Consider the following 24,002-nt stretch of genomic DNA (forward strand, 5'->3'; position numbering starts at 1 on the left):
GGTTCTTACACACTGCAAAAAGATATGACAACCAAGTGTGATGAAAACATCAAAATGATAGTAGACATAACAACCAGGGCACTAAGGGGGGAAAAGTCTTGGAGCCAAATCTTCTAGCTTTGCAGCACTGAAAGGTCATACAGAAGCCAGAACCTGCTAGAAATACCTCAAAACCCAACAGTGCAACTTTGGAGTATGTCAAGGTTACTTGCTGGCACCATCTCATGCATTTTCAGTTTTAAATCCCAACTTGCACAGGGTATTTCTATGCCTGAGTCTTTTCAAGTCTAAGTCTAGGTGTCCTCAGACTAGCTGACGGCACTGAATGCAATGGCACTGTATTACATAAACTAGAATGTGCCAAGTAATGCAAAATCCCTGACACTCAGGATTGTATTTTCCTGTTTCTGCTCCTGTGGTTTTATCACATTGGTATTTTCATGTATAATTGGCACCCCAAGCCATAGATGTATGCAGATGCCCAATTCTTCTCAACATCTTCCCAAATAAAACAAGTTCTCCACTTCCCACTCAGCAGATGTTTTAACCACAGAAGACAGAAACCAAGAAGATCTAGAAATAAGGTGCCAAGCCAAGAGAACTGGTAGCTGCAGTATTTGCTTTTGGCAGTAAGCAGCACAAACATCATTTGTCTAGTAGCACAATGCTGTACAAGGTACAGAAGACCCTGAGAAGTCCCAAAGCTTTTCCTGGTGCTGTCAGAGAAGCTGAATGTTCTGTAGAGCTCTTGAGCTTCCTTAAACACTACATGACCTCCCTGTCTCAGTGCTCAAGTGACCCAACAACCATTTCACCTCCTTAGTCCTTGCAGGCATTCACATTACCCCTTGTTTTCTTACACAGTGTAAAAAAACATTACCCCTTGTTTGTTTTCTTACCCATGGTATATTTTCTTAAACAGTGAGACTTGTTCTTGGAAACACCGGCACAGCCCATGCATCCCACAGTAGATACTGTCCTTAGAGGTCACATGGACAGCATTGGTACCCCAATTTCAGAAAGCATACTCACTTCCAAATCTCTTTAGCCTTTCTCCTGCACCTTCATCCTGCACTTGCCAGCAGCATTTCCTAGTCCTTCCTCCCAAGAGCTCTGTCTTCACAGAAGGTGGGTCACCTTCCTGAACCACCTGTCCCTGACCTATGCAGCAAGATCCTCTGGTCTTGGCATTCCACAGCCCTGAACCTGTGAAGTCAGAGTAGTGATTCAAGACAACAAGGGCTTAGTCTCCTCCAGCACTACGTTCTACATCCCTCTGCTGCAAGGGCTTTCATGACCATCTCTTGAGTTTGCCCCACGTACTAACCCAGATCCAAATGGGAGGTCACCAGGTGTCTCACAACTTCATGTGCAACATCTTTCTCACAGTAGACTGGGAGATGGTTCTAAAAATTTGGGATGCACCCTAGTATAGCCATTCATGGTATACACCAGTGCTTCATATATAAAACTCAGATTACTAACATGAAATCCCTGATCTCCAGTATTTGAGCTACAAAAATTATATTGTTAGTTGCTAGAGCCTTCACCTTTTTTGGGAGAGCCACTATCCAGCAACACTAAATACCTTTTTAACCCGTGAAAAACATTGGCTTTTAACTACTCCATTGGTATATTCATATACACACTCTTACATTGCCCAGGCAATTGGCATTCCCCTGCTTCTCCCACTTGGCAGCTTGGCCGGCACAGTTTGCTGTTTGCTGTGGTGGCCTTGCTAACTAACATTCAAAGGCCTGGTTACTCGCTAAACGTGAGTCCCACACACAGCAGCTCTCGTGCACTGCATGGGAGAGTCTCCTACAGAGTACAGAGTTGGCCTATTTGCTAAAAAGCAATTATATTCAGGAGCAATGACCCTTTAAAAAAAACAACTGAGTGATTTACTTTGCTCCCAGGTCTTCAAAAGGGAGGTCTGGCAGTTAAAGAGACGAATAAAGAGGGATATATCATCTGTACCCATAACTATCTTTACTTCTTGTTCAATGAATTGTCAAGCCAGGACTTCACTGTCCCCTGAAAGCCTCTCTCTAGGTCAAAACAAACCTTGGTTTTTTGGTTTCTAACAGCCATAGTTGTCTGATTTTGGAGGGACTTTGTGAGGTTATCATAAGCTGAGTGCCAAGAAAACTCATGTCTGCAGATGGATCTGCAGCTATTGCATTCATTTATTTTTAATCATACTTGAATCACTAGCAAATCTCCAGGTGCTCTATGGATACAAAAAGTGTCAACAGTTCCTAGTGCCCATTACCCGCTTTGTGATGGCTATTCACCTTTCATACTGACTGAGCTTTGAATGAAAAAACAGTAGAATATACACAGAAGTGTAGTCTTCACATACTAGAAAGGCCTATAATTTGGATAGCTATTTCTTCTCAATAAGATAGCTTTTATATTTGCTATTACTGACAAAAAAGCAAGTAACTGTCTCCCCAAATCACCAGTTAGAAAAAAAAAAATATAATCCATTCTTGATTCTTCAAATTGTGGTTCTTCAAATGCTGATTTTCAGAGTTCATGATTTCTCTGAAGCCCAAGACATTAGGATTCTGTTATTGGTTTAAAGAAACAGAAAGACTCTTTCAATATCAGACTCTTAAAATATAAGAAACACAAAAGAAACACAGCATGAGAAACAGAAAAGATAAATAAAAAAAGAGACAACTAACAAGGCAAGACTCACAGGAAGACTATGACATTTACCTATCCTGTCAGGACACAGGTATTTGTGGCTTCCATCTTTTCACAGAATCTTTCCAGGAGAGGAGTACAGAAAGAAAGACAGCAGCAGTGACAACTGATGAGTCTTGTTTCAGTCCTTAAGTTTTAATCTTCTATTGAAGCAAGTAACCCTTAGCAGTCTTAGTATATCAGCAGTGATGGTACTGCAGGTAGTCCCGTATCTGCTTTTGGCAGCATTTTGCGTTGTTAGTCCACTATTCATATAGCTGCAAGCAAATCTTTTCCTCAGGTGGATAAGCAGCAATAAGAAGAAAATTGAAGTCCCAAAAGACACAGAAGATTAAAACACTATTAAGATTTACCCTTCATAAAAGGAATCAAGAGTCATCAAATACAAAGTTGCAGACACATAATTATGCTTAAGAAAAAGCATAGATTACCAGAAGCAGGTAGAGCATAGGATGGAAAGGATCACTACATAACTTCCTTACATAGACTTTCCAAGACTTCCCGCCAGACCTATGGTTTTGCTAGAGACAGGATATTAAGCCAGATGGACTTTTGATCTAATACATTGTTGTGGTTTAATCCCAGTTTTCAGCAAAAAATCCAAAACATAGCCCCATACTAGCAACTATGAAGAAAATTAACTGTATCCCAGCCAAAACCAGCACGTACATATTCCAATGGTGTCATAATCTGTGGCAAAATTTGACAACATACCCAACACAAAGCAAAGCACGGACAGCCCTCAATAAAGCATTTGGGACAGAAAATTGCATGGAGGTGCAGTTTACTCTCTTCATACTATCCTTTCTCATAGAAGCTTAAATATTTAGCTAGATGTATAGACATTGGTGACAATCCAAGGGAGGGATACTTTCCAGTGAAGTCAGGCATCAGCAGTCTTTATCTACGGATTGGATGTTGCACTGCAACTGGCATCACTAGGTGGGCCACAAATAGCACAAGTTGACTTCGAAGGTGGCAGTATGGTTCAGTGTTGAGACTCAGTGGGTTTTTTGGTCTCTTCACTGAAACTGCCAGGAAATAAAACCTAAAAAAATAGCACTGACTGTGGTGACAAGCTTTATGGGACATAGAGTGCATAGAGCCCGCTCCAAGCTCATTCATTAAGCAGGTCATCTTCAGTGTCTTGAGACTAGACCTAGATTTGGGTTGACAGCATTGTGCTGGAAGTCTCTGTGATGTATTGTCGCAGCACAACTCTGTGTTATTTATGTCTTCTGGCACTTGAATGCTGCTTCCACACTTCCAGGCAAGAACATTTCCTTCTGCGCCCACAGTCCTTCTGGCACAGCATGCACTATGGCCAGCTCCGGATGGAGGCACACCCTGCATTGCTTGTCCCATGGTCATCCAGACCAGAACACCTCAGAAAACATGCCAAGACTCCCTCCATGCTCACAGTCTGGCATTTACCCACAGGTCTCATTCCTGGGTTGCAACACAGGGACCAGATCAGCAGAGAACAATGTGGAAAGCACCTGCCCATTCTCCAGATAAAAGTTACCAGAAATACAGTATATTCATAGCTTCCAGGACATCAGAATACCATCCAAAAGACCTTTGTCTGTTCCTTTTCAGACTGAACTAGATGACTGTGCATTTACATCCTACCTCTGTTATTCTTAAAAAAGCTAGGAATACTTTTTATTCATTGGGTAATTGAAAAGAAGAGTGATAAAGGTCTTTTGTATTGCTTTGTGTTGCCCTACACTCTGTTTTACATAGATGATAATGCAGACAGCCAGACGGACCGGCAGAATGCCTCTTTGTTTGGTCTTTGCAAAGCAGAGCATGGCCATAGTGAGATCATCTTTGCAAGCTACTGTGAAGACCATGAGCTTCCTGGGAAGCAAATAGAGCATGACTACACAAGCCTTAGCTTTATTTGGCTTCCTGTGCTCTGAAAGTTTGACCTTTTAGAGACTAGTACATTGCTGAAGGCTTTCCAATTAGTATGGTCTTGGCAACACTCGGCCATCTCAAGGAAGTGCTTGGCATAGTAGGGGACACCACTTGACACCTCCACTACAATTTGAGAATTTCCCCACAAGTCACTAAATGCTTCAAAGACAAGTAAGGTATTTTAGAAACAGAGGTCTGTGAAACTTGTGAACATCTAAACTACTTGGGGCTTTAATACAAAAGGTGGAGCCAGTTGTGGAAAGGAAAGAACACAGAACTGCAAAAATTATCTGTATGTGTATAGCCTGGTAATCAAGCTTACAGACTGGGCTATGCTGAGGGGTATTCTTCCTCCTTCTCACTGCCAGGGGAGACTTTTTGGTGTCTGCAACACTTCAGTCCTTAGTATCTCTGTGGAGAATAGCAGCAAAGACAGCAGTGGTCTGTAGTATGGTGTCTAGGCTTCTAGAGATGAAATGGTGGTGCTACCCTTCTGCAGAAGACTAAATCTCATCCTTAAGGAGTCAATAAAAGACATTCTGCCAAAACAAATCCAGACTTTCAGTCCTTTGCTGGCTACCCAGAGACCCAGAAAAGTGGAACCTAGCAAGCCTAGAGGCTTCTCATGACACTTCCTGAAGCGTTCACTGGTTTAAAGACAAATAATCCAACTAAACACCTGGATTTAGGGGTTCAGGGTGTCTCAAGGGAAATGTTTTTCACATTTGAAGAAAATCCTGAGAGTACACGAACATGCTAATTAGTCACTTGGTAAGTCTTTTCAAACTTTTTCTGTGATGTGGAAAGCTGACTGCAGGAAAACATCAGAGACAGGTCTATGAATGCTGAGAATTTCTGACAAACTGTTCACACATAAGACCAAGATACCAGATGTGAAGGAGGCAAATGACTGCTAATCTGTAATTTCATCTCCTCAGCTCCACCACCCATCCCAAGGGTTTCGGTTTGGAACCGTGCGAGAAAGCAGCGCAGAAGACTATGTGAGGCAAAGCTTCCCAGAGATGCACGAGTACATGCGACGGTACAATGTCCCTGCAACCCCGGATGGCGTGGCATATCTAAAGTGAGCCTCTGCATGCAACAGCAGATCTTGTCCCTTGACTAGAATGCATGCCAGGGAGATGGTGATGGCTTTCTGTCATGGTTTAACCCCAGCCAGCAACTAAGCACCATGCAGCCGCTCATTCACTTCCCTCCCCATCCAATAGGATGGGGGAGAGAATCAGGGAAAAAATAAAACTCATGGGTCGAGATAAGAACAGTTTAATAGGACAGAAAGGAAGAAAATAATAATGTTAATAATAAAATTACAATAATAATAAAAGAATTGGAATATATAAAACAAGTGATGCACAATGCAATTGCTCACCGCTCACTGACAAATGCCCAATCAATTCTCAAGCAGCGATCTCCCCCAGGCCAAGTCCCCCCAGTTTATACACTGGGCATGATGTCACACGGTATGGAATACCCCTTTGGCCAGTTTGGGTCAGGTGCCCTGGCTGTGTCCCCTCCCAGCTTCTTGTGCCCCTCCAGCCTTCTTGCTGGCTGGGCATGAGAAGCTGAAAAGTCCTTGAATTAGTCTAAACCCTACTTAGCAACAACTGAAAACATCAGTGTGTTATCAACATTATTCTCATACTAAATCCAAAGCATAACACTATACCAGCTACTAGAAAGAAAATTAACTCTGTCCCAGCTGAAACCAGGACTGTTTCCCACTTTCAGTGTCACTTACTTACCCACAAAACAGTTATTGAAGGAAGTGTGGCAGATAGAGAAGAAAGCATGTAATCCCCTGGAGGGAGTTATGCTTGGAGAGCAAGCTAGCATAGTACCAGCTGGAGTGTTTTCCAGGGAAGAAGTTTTCACAGTAACTGCTAGGGTGCCTTCAAGCATGGCCAGCGTATAAATCCAGCAGGTTTCTGTGCTTGGGACCCCTTTACCAGGCAGTGAGAAACATTCAGAAAAAAACATCACAGTCCAAGCAAAAGCTGCAAATGAGGTTCCTCAGCATCTTCAGCATGCTGGGAGAAGGTTCTCAGAGAGAAACCTTAAAGCCTTTATCATTAAAATGAGTAAAAGAAGCATTAGACTGGTAAAAAGTAATAAACACCAAGTCTTCTTGCTTTAGGGAATCATGGTATCACTGTGTTTCAGACATTTGTGCTTAACAATCTGAGGTCACACAACTGATTCACTCTGCCAGGAAACAGGAGGGGTGATAATAAGCCTGAAACAATTCATTCATTTTACACATAGAAGTTGCATAACAGATAGCCTGCAAATTTTTCACCAGAAGTTGTTTCCTGTTTACATATTTTTCACAGACCCATCCTAATGATAATTAAGATACATGGTAGTTCCTTTGGGTTAAAGTGGAATCAATCCATTGAAATCAGTGAAGTCATGTAACTTCACATCAGGAGAACACCCAGACCTTTAAGGTGACAAGAGTGGAGGGTGCAGTCCATGGATCAGATGAGAATAGGCACTGCAACTGTTCTTTTATATCATCATTTTATGCAAGCGTGCTTTTCATAACTGATTATGTTAGTAAAATTCAGTCCTCTGCGTTCATGAAGACTGAACATTGAGAAAAGCTGATCTGGTTGAAGAAATTAATTTACCTAATATTAAAGGAGTAAGCAGGAGAAACACCTTTGTATGAGTTATACTCCTGCGTTTCTGCTCTAATGACTGTAACTTTAACATCACAAAGAAACCAAGACAGCACTAGTATTTTAGCATTTTTTTATGTTTTCCAATAAAGCTTGTGCTACCTTTCACTTGAGTTGGAGTCTAACATACTGTAGTATTTTCCGTCTTTCAGTAGTACTTCATGGGAGCAAAATAAGTCCTATGCCCGCTGTCCTGCTCTAGATGCACAAAGTTTATACTTCATGCACAATTCCTTTCTTCAAAATATAGATCAGGTTTGCATTTAAAATATCAGTCCATGGTCTCTGTTTTCAATCAGTAATCTTCCGCAGAACTGCACAGGTATATGTTCAGTGAGCATCACTGAATCTTAGACTATGAAGTGATTCTGTTTCTGACTTCGGTGTTGAATACAGGCATGATCCAGAGAAACTCGATGCCTTCATCATGGATAAAGCACTCTTAGATTATGAAGTATCAATAGATGCTGACTGCAAACTTCTAACTGTGGGAAAACCCTTTGCCATTGAAGGTAATAATCAGTTTTATAACATAATGCTCTATTTCTCATGTGTTGCATTTGCTTTATTGTGATTTGATATTCTCAAAGGAAGTATGCAGGTGAAACTGCAGACCCCTTGAAGATCATGGTAAAATTCTCAGTGATTAAGCTGAATGAAGGTTTCACCCTTTTTTTGTAGTTTTTGAGCTTTCAGATCGTTTGTACCATCTGTTGCCATGATCTATATAGGAATTATTCAAAGTGCTCAGACAGTCTGTCTCCAAACAAGTAGGAGGCACAGTCCATTTCACTGCTCACAATGAAATAAAGCAGCTCCTGAAATAAGGCTTGCTTTTTGCAGGCTTACTTTCATTACACATGTTCAAAACTCAGTGAAATGTGTTCAAAATGCTGTTCTACAGTTTCGCTCTCATCTGAAGCAGACAAACACTATTCCCATTTTAAAGGTCAGCTTAAGATTCCCACTGAATCTGTAGCTAATTGAAGCTAGAGAAGGGAGCTTCTCTGCCCTGGTATGTAGCCTCCTGCAGCCCTGCTGTATTAGCAAGGACAGATCGGAAGGCAGCCTGGAAGCAAGGCTTGTCTGAAGCTGCCCCCCAGCATGGGTGAGCACATTGGCAGCTGTTAGACTTCAGGAATCACTTTTGTGATAGATAGCCAGTGAAAATGGTTGAAGCTCCCTTTTTCCTCTCCTGCTTGCTCCCATCACACATTAAAACAACCTCCTTCAGAGATGTTGAAACCTGATTGAGGAAGGCAATATACTAAGTGAAGGCCAGGGGAAGCTGAGCATTTTAATCATTTCAGCCACAAGTCACCAGCACTAGGCATTTTGTAGAACGCTCCTTTTTGCTATACCTCATTAGTGTCCCCCATTTGAATTCACACCAAAGACCTCAAAGCAATCCATTTTCTTCTTTTCTTTTTCTTGTCAGGGAGGATATATGCACAGAGAGCTGTTCAGGCTATAGCAAGATTTGTGTGTGTGCAGCTGCATGTTTCACCATGCACGTGCAACCTGATAAATCTTCCATTTCAGAAAGGTCAGCTCTACTGGAGTAAACCATCAGCTTCCACACCTTTGAATCAAGTAAAGCAAATTTCAATACAGAAAAAAACAAATACACCCCAAAGTATATGTTTTTACGTAACTGGACTTCATATCACCCAATTACGAAACAAATGTGCTGAAAATGTGGTATTTGTGAACCCTAGCTATGCCTTCTCTGAAAACATTCCTTCAATGTTAGCAAATATATTCAGGTGGAAATACAGGCACAATGTACAAAAATCATCAGCAAGGGACACTAACACATTGTAAGTACACATATCACCACATCACTCTGCATCACTGAAAAGAAAGCCACTGTGATGGCAAATGTACCATTCATACATTTATGGGTTGTTTTTTTTTTCTTCCTGTGTTGGTTGTTTTTTTTTAAAGGAGACAGTCTGAAATTCTGAATTCTGAACTGAAAACCAGAAATCCACAGTGGACTAAAAAGGAATCTTTCAAGGCAATTGGCAGGCCATCTCTGCATGCAACTGCATGTCTCCAGGCATGAATTGCAGTTGTTTTTCTGAAGTCAAAACCCAGATTCTGCAAATTGAAAGATCATATTTAGTGTTACTGAATCCATTTTCACTTACAGTTAAGTCCTTTACGAGCACTTTAATGTGGTAAAAGATGACACAGTGGCTAAAAACTGTATTTATTACTGTCTGAAGGTCCATGTCACTGCCAGCGTATAACTGGATGAACACAAAGCATAGTCCCTGGGCTTTAAATTGCTGTGTGACAACAATACAGACTGCTTCCATATACACTTACATGCACACAGCTCCTTGTCATAAAATGCATAGGAAGAAAAGAAAATGTCACATCTGACACCACAGTCACATCCACTACTCTAACAATGTAAAGGGATCACAGAATGGTTTACTTGACATTAAGGCACTTTTGCATTGCTAAAACAAAATAAAAAAGAAGAACCCATGGCAAGGGCGTGCAAAAGGCTGTGTTTCTAGAGAAAACAGATTTATTCATCTATCTGTACCTCCATCTTAAGTTTTTGAAGCTCCAGTTGTACATACTGCTTTTGTGGCCTTTATAATTTTGAATCTGCATATCCTGTTTCTATTAGGCTACTTTATTTTCCACAGCAAAAAGTCTCATCTTAGCATTCTCAGTCCATGGTAAGCCAGCATCCAGGTTTGAACTGGCTTGCTGAAACAGAATGCCAACTTGATAGTTGAAATGAACATAATTTAGCAAAAAAAGCAAACAAGTAAGAGAGAGATGATTGTACTGTTTTTCCTTCTAGGATATGGTATTGGTCTTCCCCCCAACTCTCCACTCACCTCAAACATCTCTGAACTGATAAGCCAGTACAAGTCCCACGGTTTCATGGATGTTCTGCATGACAAATGGTACAAGGTTGTTCCATGTGGGAAAAGAAGCTTTGCTGTCACGGAGGTAAGCGATGGAACTTGGGTCACGTAAATGAGGATTTGCTCAAGTTGCGAATTCTTTCTCCTTATTCACAATGTCCAGTACACATACACACATGACAGATATGGGCTGCAGCTGAAGGGAAGCATTAGGCTTCAAAAGCAAGAGATGCTAAGCCCAGCAGCATTCAGATCAGAGCACATGAAAAACATCAGCGAGACTGTGCTGCTAAGTTAGGCATGCAGTGCATGCCTCAGAGAGCACTTCTGGAGGCAAACAGGGCATGTAACGTAGCATTAAAAAAGTGATCTGGCACACTGCACAACAAATCTATCTGATTCCACTCAGTTATGTATATCACCATCCACAGGATCTGTCAGTGATTCTGAACCATCTCACATGGGAGCGATAGGTAGAATAGCTAACACAGAGACCAACAAGAGCAAAAGAAGCAGAGAGAGAGGGAATTTAGTACATCCACAATTTCTAATATAACCCTGACCACTTCCTAACATGGGTGGCAGCTACTTGTACCAAAGATAGAACTTCAGCCCAGAAACGGTCCACTAAGGTATCATGCTAAGAACAGAAGAGAAGGAGGTCTCACGTCTAAGTAGATCTACAGGAAATGGAAGTAAATCTCCATGGATTACATCCTGGTATCAAATCAGAGGAGTTATGCCAGCTCATGGCAGCTGAAGATGTAGGCCATTATTTATGAGAAAAAGACTTCTCTTGTCAGAATAGCAGGTTTTTGTCAAGTTCCCTAGGCTGTCACGTAAAAAAAGATAAAGTACTGAGGAATCAAAAGATCCAACATGCCTGAAGCTTAGAGCATAAACTTTAGTTCAAGATCTTCCAAAAGACGTATATTACACATTCTCACTGGTACAAAACATGTAGCTAGAATCATGCTATCTCCTCATCAGAGTGTTCAGCCAAATATCAAACCAAACCTATGTGTTACCCAAGGAAGTGGCATGGCTGTTCTCCCCTAAAAGAGTAGCCCAGCTTCCTAGGGCTCTGACTCCCCCTCTTCAATAGTCACCTGAGCATCTTGTCTGCAAACCTCTGACTGCTGACTAAATCACTAGAAAAACAGCATTTTTTGGACATAAGACAAAGAAAATCTTTATTTTACTTTTTTAATACATAGATTGTTGGGGTATTTCTTCATCTCTTACTACGTTTTTTACTTTTTCATTAAGATTGTGTCAATATTAAATAACTGATATTTTAACATCAGACATTCATAGAAGAAAATTCAATTTATTTTTATTCAACTTAATTTTTTCTTTTTTTCTGTGATTAATTCAACACAAGAAAGCACATTTAAACAAAAGTGTGTATTCACTGCTATTTCTGATCTAGCTTATCTGAAGATTGTATTATCATCTAACAAGATATGTATCTGGGGAATTTTTTTTTTAATGTAGCTGACATATCTGTTCCTGACAAGCACTTCATTCAATGACCTCTTGTTACTCTACTTTTTAACACAATCTTTTGAATTAAATCTCATTAAAATTACCCAATGGTAAATTTAAACTGTCTTAAAACTGAAAACTCTTATAGCAGAGACAAACTTACCTTCTTAGTAATTCCCCAGTGATGAGACATAAGGAGCTTCCTTTGATCATGAGAATCTTACTCCAGTAGTTGTACCCAGGGCTGTATTCTCTGTATTTCTAGAGAAATAGCTAAGACGCAGAATCATTTCTAAACATCTTCCAGTTAAATGATACAGTTTTATGTACTACTGTTTTTCTCCCAGAAGACATACTTGCTGCTTTAAGCCAGTGGTCTCTAGAGTGGGGTACCTCCAGCCCCTGGGAGCATGTAAGACGATCCACTGGGTTGCAGGAAGACAGTACTAGAACTTCAGTAATATATGTATGTATATAAATTATAAATAAATATAGATATATGGGGGTGCATGCTCAAAAAGTTACTGATAGAGGTGTGTGATCAAAAAAAGCTTGGAGACGATTGCTCTAAGCCTTAGGATCTCACGACTGTTTCTAGAAAGAGGAACTTTTTTCCTGCTGTAGCAAATACAGTAGTAGAAAAAATAAGCCCTAGCTGGTCAAACTGCAGAAGGCATATTATAAAACCAGTTGGATTTGTCCTTTTGAGAAGAAAACCAAACATGAGCAAAGATAAAATACCTTGCATTCAAACTGGAGAGAAAAAAATCTAATAGGCAGCATGTCATTTTTACAGTTACTCTTCTGAAAGCCCTTTGCAATTTAAAAATATGAGGAAAGACCATACCATTTTCCTGCACAGCTATTGCTAGTAGATTTTCTCTGAGGCAAACCCAGTTCTTTTGCTTCTTTGCTAGATTTTCATTAACTCCTTCATGTTCAATGCATGCAATACTGAGAGTCACTGGTTTTCAGGTAAGCCTTCAAATTCCCTGTGTTCATGGCATGAAAAAAAACCAATTACATGGTGTAAGTACTCAAAGATTCCTCAAGGCCTGCCAGCAAAGGGAGAGGAGGTGAGAAAAAAGCTGCTCCAGTCTGAAAAAAAAATAATATTATTTTGTCACATGAATAGGTTATGGAATTCCTTTTTTCTCACTGTTGAATAGGAGGAGTTTTTAAGCATGGGGTCACAGCTGGAAGACATACTGTGCTTTAAAGTAATTCGGTCTTTTGAGTGTAACTCTCACATGATGGCCAGAAAGGAAGGCAGGTCAAGCTGCTTGGGGGCTGGTTATCTGACTGTAGTCCTTATTAGTCTCCAGTTGTGCTAACCCAACATGCATAACTGAGTTTTTTCTCCAGAGACCAAGGTCCAGCAAGCTGGTTCAGGTAGCTGAACTGAAGGTCTCTGAAGTCACTCAAAAGACTGTCTTTGAACAAGGCCTCACATACTCAAAGGCCTTATGTAATCAGAAAGAGCAAGCAGAAACAAAAGACCACTTACTTGTAAGTGTGTGCCGTTGTAGGATAAGCTCTGCTAAGTCCAGGCCTCCCTCTTCCTGAATTATTCTACTTCTACCTCATCTCCCATGAGCATACCCTCCTCTTCATGTACTCCGCTTGGCCAAGAACTTGCAGATTTTAGAACTTGCAATTTCACAGCTGGGACAAATTTACTAAACTAAACAGGTCCAAGCAGCAGACACTCTCTAAACCATAGCTACTCCATCATTACATCAAGAAGTATGGGAATTATTCTTGGTCTTATCTTTATGTCAGTTTGTATCCTTTACTCCTGTACAGCACAGAAATCTCCGTTATTTAACTCCTTGCAGTCAGTCACAGTGACATTCAACAGATTCACTGAAGTGTGGACAATGTTCAACACAGAAGCAAATAATTCATTTTTTAAAAAGTCTCAGCTTCTAAGTGGGTAGTCATTCACATGGGTTATATGCCAAACTATGACCCAGCAATTGCCTTTTGATAGCTGGAGTAAGGCTTTCTATTTTTCTATGTCTTTGTGATAAATTTGGTCCGTGCCTGTTGACCAAGGGTAATGACCCAAAAATGGGAACATATGTAGGTGAAATATTGATCAGTATAGCCTTTAAATGGGTGAAATAGCCATCTTCCTTTTTTGTCATTACCTCTTTAGACTGTACCTGATTCTTATCCACCTGCCACTCTTGCCCACCAAGGTTAATTTTTCTTTAGATTTGTTTGTTTTGAGATTCATCTTCCTACTCATCAATTTTTTCTAATCTTATACCAGGAAATTGTATTTCCAGTGGCAAAACTCACTGCTAGCTCTTTCTATGTCTCTCTATCTGGCAGCACTTTGCTCATTCTAAATTGCATTTGAAAACAAAGTTGTCTTTAAAAGGCATGATTCAGACTGGGGCTAGAAAATTTGCAGTGACTCCTCAAGCTGAGAAGCCAAATAAAGATGAGTTTGAAAGTGCAGAGGTCAGTAGGGCTTGACTCCACTGTTTTGTATGAACCTCTTCAGCAAAAACACTTGTCCAAGGCATCTTACTCTGGCCAGCACCCATTGGATCATTCATGGGGGATGCAGCTAACTCAAACTTAGAAGGAATTGCTGCAGTGAATTGCATCTTACCTTCTCCACCACAAGTAATTGTAATTGTTGGTAGCAGTGACTGTTCACACTGATTGCTAGCCACTAGCAATATCGCTTGAGTACTCTTGATTTAAAATTGTCATATTCTAGTCTCAAAGGAATTTCTTTGTTGTAAATTTGCTAAGTCACTACTTAGGGCAGAGCATGATGCAGGAGGGAAGTGGGGTTGACAGAGTTATATTTGCACATATTACATCTGGACAAAATCGGTGTCATTTGTTTTCAATTTGCATACAATACAGCAGGAGCCAGGCTCCTAGGACTTTCCCCTCCAGCACATTAGCTCCACCCAAGGTCAGGAGAGACTGCAAATACATACTTTCTGTGGCATTTTGGGGAACGAAAATACAGTGAATCGGCAGCTTTGCAACTTTCTGCTCACGGTAGCGAAACAGCTACAGCACTAAGCCACTATGACAGCAGGCAGGGTGGATGGCCTGAACAAGCAAGTTGCCTATCAATTAGCAGTGGGTTTGACTGTTCAGACCAGGCAGTAATGATCAGGGCAGAGTGTTTAGAAGATGAGCTGGCACACTGTGGTTTCTCCAGACAGTATGAAAGAGAAGGCCCCCTCCTGGTCCAGGGAGTAGTCGGGCTTTGGGAAAAGCTAACTATGCATACAGGCTGCTTCATAGCTTTTAAGCTACATTTTTTTAAATGTTATTGTTAAAACTGTATCCTCTATTTCACTTGAAAGGCTTATATATTCTCTACTCCCAAGCGTCACAGGACAACTGAAGCTCTAAAACTTAAAGACTGATTTGCACATAGACTGGCTGTCAGTCAGATAACAACCAGTACATGGAATAAAAAATCATGTATTGTTACGTAACACTATCCCAACTATTAATATCAACAACTTATTGATGCTTCACACAAACAGTAGCTAAGGTGACATTTACAATAACAGTATATGCAAACATACACATAATGGCAGCCCAAACTGACCCTGTTACTGCAGACCCACTACTTTCCATGGGTGCGGACACTGGGGAAGGCATAGTGCTGCACACCTCCTGCCAGTGCCTGAGGGAGGGGTTCATGCCACTAATGGTGGGGATTGGTCATTGACCATGGGCTTCCATCTGATCCAGGCCAGGCACACAGTAAAGACAGAAGTCCTTTCATTCTCTCATCTCTCATCAGTGGTGGGATCTCTGACAGCTCTTCTCCAGCGTCTTTGAAGGAACTTGCTCAAACTTGACCTGCTGTGGCTTATGCCTGAATTGGTGATCTTTGGCCTTGGCATAGTCCGGGGTGCACAATTAGACAGCCCCTCATTCATCTTGCCATGATTTCATCCCATTGTCATCCAGCAAATTGTCCCTTTCTGCTCTGAGTTTTGCCCAGTCTCCTTAAAGGTCAACAGTTAGTTTCCTTTTTTTATACCAATCATTTGACAACTCAACAGTCATTTTTCTAGCCATTACCTTGAAACTGTGGTTTATATGTGTGTCTCTGGTGGACTGCAGGTGTCAAGAGAAGGCCATGCAGACCCCTCCACAAATGGAATGAACTGCCCTGTGCTCATATATAAAAGCTGCCTATCAGTCACGTTTCACAGTACTTTGTTACTAGTGCGTGAAAAACAAACACAAGAACAGGAACAAAGATTTTGCTTCCAAAACAATTTGCTCAGTCTGCACGTATGCTGTCTGGGGAGGAGAGCTGGTCCTTGCCCACTGGAGGACTGGGATCATTATGAAGAAGGTTATCACAAGATGACAGACATTGCATTGTAAAGGGGTCATCTCAGTGTGGGAAGAGCCAGTGGCTCCTGGACTTGCCCTGGGGAAAAAAATACTTTATGCAATGATCCTGAAGAAAGAAGTGTATTGAGTATGGAGTCTGACAACAGAGTCAGGAAAAGCATGTTTTGAGTCTCCTGGAAATGAGTAGCAGGTTTAGATTCACCTATTGAAATGGAGAAAAAAAAAATAGTTCACTATTTCAGGAGACAAAGCTGTTATTTGCAATTCACCAGCCTGTAATAACACAGAAACAAACATCTCAGTACCTAATTCAGATGATATGTGTATTGTTGTTCTTCCCACTATGGACAGGTCTTGCATAAGTGATGAGTTGAAAGAAAAAGATCTATTACAAAAGGATTTTTCCACATCTGTGCAAAGCTCCTTACAAGAAGGGAAAGGAACTTGTCTTCCTAATGTGAGACTGTGATTTACAGTATCTTAAAATTTGGCACTTGAAACCCTATAGCCACAGTCACATGTCTTTCTTTGCTAAGGATGATCTCTCTAAAGAGATTAAATACATACTACTTCAGTGCTCCCACTTCTCTGAGAGCACAGAAAGCCATAAGAATGAACAATGAATAACTAAGAGTCTCTGCAGCCACACAAAATGCCACAATCTGGAGACAGGGACAGGTTTTAATACTGTTTAGTTACCTAAATACAAGCATCAGCAGCCGTAGGATTTTGCAAACCTACTGAGATGCCCAAATGAGTTTTGAAATCTGCCCTTCATATCCATTTATCTCTAGTAAAGCTGGAAATAATTCCTTCTTCACAGAGGTGCTGCAAAATTTAACTTCCTGATCTCAGCAAAGCTTTTTAAAATCCTTGCGGGGAAAATGCTATCAAAAAGGATAGCTTATTATTATAGCTAATACACACGTGATACCCCTATTTAGTATTTGGGTTCAGCAGTGTGTAGCACCAATACCTGTGCTGTGCTGCCAAGCTGCAAAGTATCCACAAAAATCTTTAGAGGCTTCTAATTAGCCAAAGGTGGACCACAGACATATTTGATGGCTTATTCACTGCTCTCAGTGCAACCAGGGAGAGTAAATCATTTACAGTCTCTTATAGCTGGGAGTAAAGCAGGAGTTTTGCCCATGAGATCCGATAATGAAATCACTCAATGCTGGTTTTTGTCTCTGCTCCCCCCTTCAAAGAGAATGCAAATATCAAACTCTCGTCTCTGCATTCCTTTCCTTCTCTTCAGGGCCCAAACTAAAAGCCTATAACTACGGAGGAAACAGCAGGAAATGTTTAGGTAGCAATTGCAGATATGGGTTGATAAATTAGAAAAGTCTCTCCAAGGATATATAAAAAAAGCAGATACCTCCATTTCTGTTCTTGTATTTGTTGGTTTTCAGAAACTGCCAATTTCCCAATTTGCAAGTGGCAAATAACTTAGAGGCTGTTGCCAGTGTAGTGCTTAGCACCCGTTAGCTGTAATAATCACAGGCTTGACTGTGGTTGCTTATGGCTTCAGAACCACCTCATGGGCATAGTTGAGTTCCTTCTCCGAAGATGCAGGGAGCTACCTCCTGAATTTATGATTACAAAGTTGGAGCAAGGACTGTGTTTTTATCCTGGCTTAACAGAGAATACAGCACATTATGGGCTTTTATTCTGTCCCCCCAAAAAAGGAAAGGAAAGAAGATATTTCAGTAGAGAAAGTCATCAGTTGGTTTTCTGGCAATAGCCAGCAAAGATTTAACACACACAAAGCTGACCCCCTACCACTTCAGCAAAGAGGAAAGCAGTGATACAGAGAATCCAATTTATTGCTGCTCTTTCCAAATATATTCTATATATGCACCTACAAATACATGAACAAACTACAAAATAAGTAGTAGAGCTGCTCTGATACCAATCAGCATGAAGCTATGAAAATGAGAGATGCCTCTATAAGATGGCTTCCTTTATTATTTAACATCTGTGTGTCTACAGTAATTGTGAACAGCTGATAAATTGCCTTTTTACAGTGGTATGTAAATGTGCTGATATTGCTATAAATAATCACTTCATACACTGTAAGACACACTGTGCTAATTATTTCTCCCCTACCTACCTCATTTCCCCACTTAATTTAGTCTCAAAAATTTCCCTCTACTGTGCAGCCTTTATCAGGCAGCTCTTTCAATGCACTATTTTCTGTATTGCTAGATGAAATATTATTGATGGTTTGTTTTGGCATTTCCTTTCCTAGGAAAAGATGTCTTGTTTGGGACAATTTCACAAGCTATCCATTACAAATGAAAAACGCATCTGAGATGCCAGTGCTGGAACTTCTTTCACCTGTTTCCAGGGAAGGTAGAAAACTATTCTGCAGAGCTGACAGGACAGTGAGCCAGACCCTCATCAGCATAAATCAGAGCAGCTTTAGGGAAGACAAGGGAGTTATTTTTCATGTAAGGAGCTGGCCAAGTGTTCTCTCTGCAGCAGTACTGGAGTGGCATCAAACACCAGCTTCAGACTGGAGGAGACATCTCAGGCATGCAGGAATCCCCAGTGCAATTGCCACTGTGTCTCTTTTTATTATTATTATTATTTTGAATGGCTAAAGTTTTATCATGTGCCATGAAACCTAGTTCCTATTCTCAGAGCAATATAAATGCTCCCTACCATACAGCAACCTAACCCTAGCAGATTAGGCCTCCTTACTGATCTCCCCTGCCTTTGGGACTTCTGCATTACTTCTCAAGTAGCTAAGCAAAAGGACCTTCACCCAGCTGATTCACTGGTTCCTGCCACCTAGGGAGTTTATAGCAATGCCCACACATAGACTGTTGTTCTGTATGACACCAAAGAGTGGTAACCTGGGAACATATATAGACACAGATGTGTGTTCTTCAGATAACTGAGCAAATCTATACATTTTTTATTATTATTCTATTTCTCATTCAATTTATCCTTATATCTACTATTAACTCTAAATCTCTAAGGAAGTTGTTTCATACTTGCCCTTGAACATTCTTTTCAGGAAGCAAGTGATTTGCATCAGTGCTTCTTGGAGAATTAACAAAAGCACATTTAACCGATATGTTCAGCTAGTACGGGTAGCCATCTCTTTGCTTCTTACAGGTACTTAAATATGCTGAGTTCAGAGATGGGTCGTACTGAGGTCTTGGCTCTAAAGACCTCTGAGAACAATGTCAGACATGGGGCTTCATGCTGCTTTTATGCTGTATGGGCTAAAAGTTGGGCTTCACTGCTAATTAAGAAACAGGCCAGGTAACACAGAACTCTAGTCAAACACTTTGGTTTTTCAGTGGTTTAAAGCATTACCACCTGTGATTTTTGTGTCACCCTCCTGTCACCTTCCTAACTGGAAGGACAAAGTATGGGACAACAGGCTCTTGCCAACAAGAAATTCCGATGCTGAGAGGGAAGTTTTGCTTTTAGGTTGAACTGATGCACTCTCAGCATCAGGAAACCCTTGTGCCAAGACTCTTGACACCCTTCTACCCTAGGTTCACTTTATTGTGGTTTTCCACTTTCCAGGCTGCAGTAAGTTTCTTTAGAAACTGCTTTTATACACCCATTATACCCTTCACCAGCCTTGACGTGTTTATTCACCGGTACAAAAATTCTCCTCCCAAAAATTCTGCTCAGTGCACTTTGAGGCAAGCAGGTTGATTATGGCAGAGAACCCCCGAAATAAGAGTTCATTGCCAGTGCCACATGCAAAAGGTCTCACTCTGCTAGATTGCTGAAACTCTGCTCTTGTTAAACATCTGTGATACACTATCTCATATCATTGTGTTTTAAAGAACAGAAATCAAATATGAAGACCAGAAGAAATACTGCTCACAATCACCCAACAAAATTACACAAAGGGACTTCCAAGCCTTCAACTTCAATGGACTAATCACTAATCGACTCTATGGCTTAAAATGACCTTATAACAAGATTCTTCAAACATTCTGTAATTTATCTTTTGACTAAATTCAGTTGCTTTTCTGGATTACACAGCTGTAGTCATAACAAAGCACAATCCCCACCATCACCCACCCACTAAACTAAGAACAAACTGAAGGAACTCACAGGTCAGTTATCCAGGGTGATAGCATCCCAGATACCACCTCCTGACACACAACCCCACCCAAAGCAATTTTCTGCTCCTTTTTTTTCTGACAAGGGGAATAACATTCTTTAATAGAAAGGCACAAGTAGAACTTGTATGCTTAGAAGTATTTCCAAAGTAGTCTGCTGGCAGTAATTACTAGCAAGAGTTTTTAGTTACTGATAAACTCATACCTGAGTTACGGAGGCATGAGAATAAAGGTACTAAGATTATACGTAACATGCAAACCTGACCCACCCATTGGGGTGCAGGTATTTGTGGTACAGAGTGCTGCCGTACATGGTTTCTTGGTCTTCAGACATGATTAATGCCAGTAACAGACTCAAATTAATTAAAGTCTCCCTACCCTACATTAAAATGGTGGGTCAGCAGCAGAAGGTGAGAGTGTTCCTGTTTTTCATAACTGCAGTCATGGTTCCTAACAGACACAGTTTCAGTCCTGTTAATGCAGGGAGTGGATGGGTGCCATGTTTGCTCTACTACTTCAAAATGTTTTCTCCACGACCTTCCATCAAGGGTAAAGCCTAAAAAGGGGGAGTTAATGATCAATTCCCAGAAAATAATGAACAGCAGGCCTTAGCTTACTGCTTATGAAGGACTTGCTCTACAGTTCATTGACTGTACTCTGTCAAGCAATATTTGCTTTTACAAATGCAAAGACACCACAAATACTGGATTCTCGTACATGTTCAACACTTCATGTCCCCAGGGAAACAGCACAGGGAAAAAATTCCCTGGTCTTTAGCTGATTCTTACTCCCATTACAGGTCCTTTGCTCTGATTGAATGAGCTTTCTGCAGCACAGAAGGGCTTTGTTGTGAACAGTTTCCAGACTATTCTGCTATTCCAGACTATTTCACTACTCTGTGTTCAGTCAGACCACATTTCCAATGAGAAAATGGAAGTATCTGTTAAAATACACTAACAGCCTACTTCATTAACTTCCGCTTTTGATTTTATTCACAGACACTGCAAATGGGCATCAAGCATTTTTCTGGGCTCTTTGTGATGTTGTGCATTGGGTTTGGCTTGTCCATTCTCACTACCATTGGGGAACACATAGTGTACAGACTGTTCCTACCACGAATCAAGAAGAAATCCAGGATGAAGTACTGGCTCCATACAAGTCAGGTATGTATTCAGAAGGAACCCTGTGAAAGTCATGTGGCTAATTAAGAAAGTCTGGACAAGAACAAGGTGTAAAAGGTTGCAGGAGCACTGATGATTAGCATTTGAAGTGTGACAGCAGCTTCTGGAATTTGAAGAGGCTTACTTAATGATGGAATGAGAAGCACAAAGGAAACAGTTAAAATATTCACAACTGCAAAGCATACAGAAGGGACCTTTCCATTTGCACTGGTAACCTTACAACTCTTTTGGACACCAGAAAAAAACAGTGTTGTTATCCTGAACTGGCTAAGCAGAACATTTTATCTCACTGTTAACAGCTTCCTAAACTTTTGATGCATGCAGGAAGTGCTGGGTAACCTCCTTCATTATTCTAGGGAAAATGATGGAAGAAAATTGCTCTAGGTGTTTGCTCTAAAGGAAGAGGGTACTTTGCAGCAAAAGGCACAAAAGGGAAGAGCTTCTATTGCTTTAAAGCAGCATGGTGAAAGAGATCCTTAACAAAATAACAGTTTGCCAAGATCCCCTCTTTTTCTGAGGAATTCTAACACCAAGGATTGTTTGCAAACTATTTATCAACCTTTCACATTGCCCTCCCTTGGGAAACTATGCAAAAATAAATCTGTTGTAATGACAAAGCACAGACATTGCTTGTATCCCTGAACGTGCAAAATAATTTTGGCACAAGTCCATCATGCAAAGCCCAAATTGTTTACCTATTTATGGAGCTATTCTTAATCTTGCTTTTACTAATTTATTTTCTTCTTTTCCCTCTAGAGATTACATCGTGCCCTGAACAGTTCATTTATTGAAGACAAATGCCAGCCTAAGACAAAACGAGTAGAAAAGAGGTAGGAAGTTTTGCATGCTTTAAAACACAAGTACAAAAATTACTTTGAAATGAAATATGTTGTGTCTGGATATCTACTTATGGATCTAATACACCCCAAAGATAATAGAAACAAAAAAAGGAAACCAGATAGAATTGACAAGGGAGGGAGAAATGAATTAATTAAACCTAGTTCTTTCATGATTTTGCATACATCTAATAAAAGCAAACCCATTCTAAAGACAGGCTTTGCAGTTTTTTTAAGTCTGCTGGCCTTGGTTTTAGGTAATTAATTACTCACATATTAAAGCACTGGCAGCTAACTAGGGCCCTGTGAGATAGCTTTACAGTGAATGAGATGTCAGGCAGTATGTATGTTAGAAACTTTTTCAGCTTTCTTATTTTTTAGAATGAGAAATAATAAAGCTGAGAAGAGGAAAATGCAGTCCTTTCAGAAACCTTTGTCTCAAACAACTCTTGTTGGAGAAAAAAAGTAGGTAACAACCTTGCCTTGTTTTCATAGCCTATGTCCTCTGAAGAGGAGACAATCTTATCTATAGCTACCAGGAACACAAGGCATTTTATTAAAACTATATATTTGCTCAGTAACTCAAAACTATTAGTGCACTTTTTAAGGACACAGGCAGCAGTATTTCTTTTCTACAGATAAGTTCAGCCACAGACTATAGAAAAAAAAAGTCTTCCAGGCTGTTGCTTGATATTTGGCATGACTGAAACCCACGTATGGAAATGTATGTTGTGTTTAGTTTGTCATTCCTGCACTAATGGCAGCAAATATAAGAAGTGAGCATCTATAACTTTCTAGACTTCCTTTATACAAACAAGTATATAAAAGCACATGCAATTAATTTCCTCTGTTCATTCCTTCATCTTATTGCCCCAAAAAGCCCCATAGTGTGGCACATCCTTGCACACAGCAACTCCTTGCTTTTGATCTTTAAACAGCAGTACCAGGAGCTGACTGCTGCAAAACATTTCCTCCTCCTACACCCTCCTCACTGGGTGGTAGCATTCACACTCTCACAGCCTGAGGCACTAACTCAGACGGAGGAGAGTCTTCCAGAGGAGGGGGCTCTCTATATCTTTGGTTATACAAAAAGCACCAGCTGAATTATTTGCTGAATATTGAGCAGTGCAAAAAATTCATAATACAAGGACATGGCCAGAAGCCCCACAGAGAATGCCTTAGAAGCAGCAGCACACAAATGTTACTTCAACATTGAGAATTAAGGTGTGCTGCTTGCCCAAAAACTTCTGCCCACACAGTATCCAGCCCATGTGTGTGTGCACGGACACCTAGCCACTGTCCTTGCTCTTGTCATGGTCTGAGCTACTGTTTGCACAAATTACGGTGAATTTAACTCAAGACACCTAGTAACATGGTGCCCAGCTTGGCATGAACACTGATGTGGCAAGGTATGACCCAGAGCTCTCAAATCAGTTATATTACTACAGGTTTTTTTATTCCTGCTGGGGACTGTGGAATTATTAAAAGCACAAAGATACAGAAAAGAGGTGGACAGAATTTGTATTATGCTACTGCTATTTTCCCCAGGGAAGAAAAGCCACTGTTTTTTTCAGGTCATAACTTTCCAAAAACTAGGACAGCTGCTCAGCATCAGTAGCCAAATTGTAAAGGGTTTTATTTACTTGATGTAACTTGAGTGTTAACTGTGGACTCTGGCCTTTGTTAAAACCACCTGCCCAGACACCCAGACAAAAGCACCACCACCAGCAGCCACAGAAGCTATGTCAGTTACTAACCCTTTATCAAAAAAAGCTGTGTTTGGATTTGCGAAAGAAAAATGTATCAG

At 40.6% G+C, this 24,002-nt stretch overlaps 1 protein-coding gene across 2 annotated transcripts in view; it reads left to right on the forward strand.

The window, feature by feature from the left end:
• The window catches only part of GRIN3A (glutamate ionotropic receptor NMDA type subunit 3A), a 74,216-nt gene that overhangs the window by 46,979 nt on the left and 3,235 nt on the right, over positions 1-24,002 (forward strand). Inside the window, exons 4-9 of one of the 2 annotated variants that reach the window (XM_049796126.1) lie at positions 5,577-5,722; positions 7,737-7,852; positions 10,168-10,319; positions 21,177-21,341; positions 22,116-22,189; positions 22,577-22,660. In XM_049796126.1, coding sequence (XP_049652083.1) covers positions 5,577-5,722; positions 7,737-7,852; positions 10,168-10,319; positions 21,177-21,341; positions 22,116-22,189; positions 22,577-22,660 — 737 coding nt within the window. The remainder of the gene's footprint in view (positions 1-5,576; positions 5,723-7,736; positions 7,853-10,167; positions 10,320-21,176; positions 21,342-22,115; positions 22,190-22,576; positions 22,661-24,002) is intronic. The other variant, XM_049796125.1, reaches the window with a different exon arrangement.

This window comes from Accipiter gentilis, chromosome Z, assembly GCF_929443795.1.
Source record: "Accipiter gentilis chromosome Z, bAccGen1.1, whole genome shotgun sequence".
Taxonomy (NCBI): domain Eukaryota; kingdom Metazoa; phylum Chordata; class Aves; order Accipitriformes; family Accipitridae; genus Astur; species Astur gentilis.